The 489-nt window shown below is 42.5% G+C and overlaps 1 protein-coding gene across 1 annotated transcript in view; it reads right to left on the bottom strand.

Moving 5' to 3' along the window:
* The window catches only part of LOC119588208, a 4,848-nt gene that overhangs the window by 3,409 nt on the left and 950 nt on the right, over positions 1–489 (bottom strand). The window contains exon 2 of the mRNA XM_037936909.1: positions 65–246. Within this exon, the coding sequence (XP_037792837.1) occupies positions 65–246 (182 nt within the window). The remainder of the gene's footprint in view (positions 1–64; positions 247–489) is intronic.

Genomic DNA, 489 nt, shown 5'->3' with positions numbered 1-489 from the left:
GGCCAAAAAAACAACATAAACATTCACCCTGGCACTTAATAGCAATCAGGTGCTGGAGAATCACCTGCACAGCTGAGCGAGAGGAACATCGGTCTCCGTGATGTTTCCGAAAACTTCAAACTTCGCGGAGGATGAGGTGAAGAGGTTCCCGGTGTCTTCGGCGCGACAGTCGGCCAGGTCGCGGGCTTCTTCTTGCGATAACTTCCGATTCCACAAGTCAATCTGGGTGATTTCTCCTCTTAATACCTGATAGAAGGAGGGGGATGCATTATGGAGTGTGCGTGTGTGATGACGATAATGCAAATATGTGTAAATTTCTTAAGAAGAGAGAGAGAGGAAAAAATCGACGGGTCTGTTATTAATCATAGTTAATAACTATATCGATAACAGCAATACATTTATAAATTCCAGTACATTAACATCTCTTGATTAATATGGTGACAAGAAAAGTAAGAAGGTATTACAATAATAACCCCCATCACACACCCT

Source organism: Penaeus monodon, chromosome 23, assembly GCF_015228065.2.
Source record: "Penaeus monodon isolate SGIC_2016 chromosome 23, NSTDA_Pmon_1, whole genome shotgun sequence".
Taxonomy (NCBI): Eukaryota; Metazoa; Arthropoda; class Malacostraca; order Decapoda; family Penaeidae; genus Penaeus; species Penaeus monodon.
Note: the sequence above shows the minus strand (reverse complement) of the source record. Positions and strands in the feature narration are given on the sequence as shown.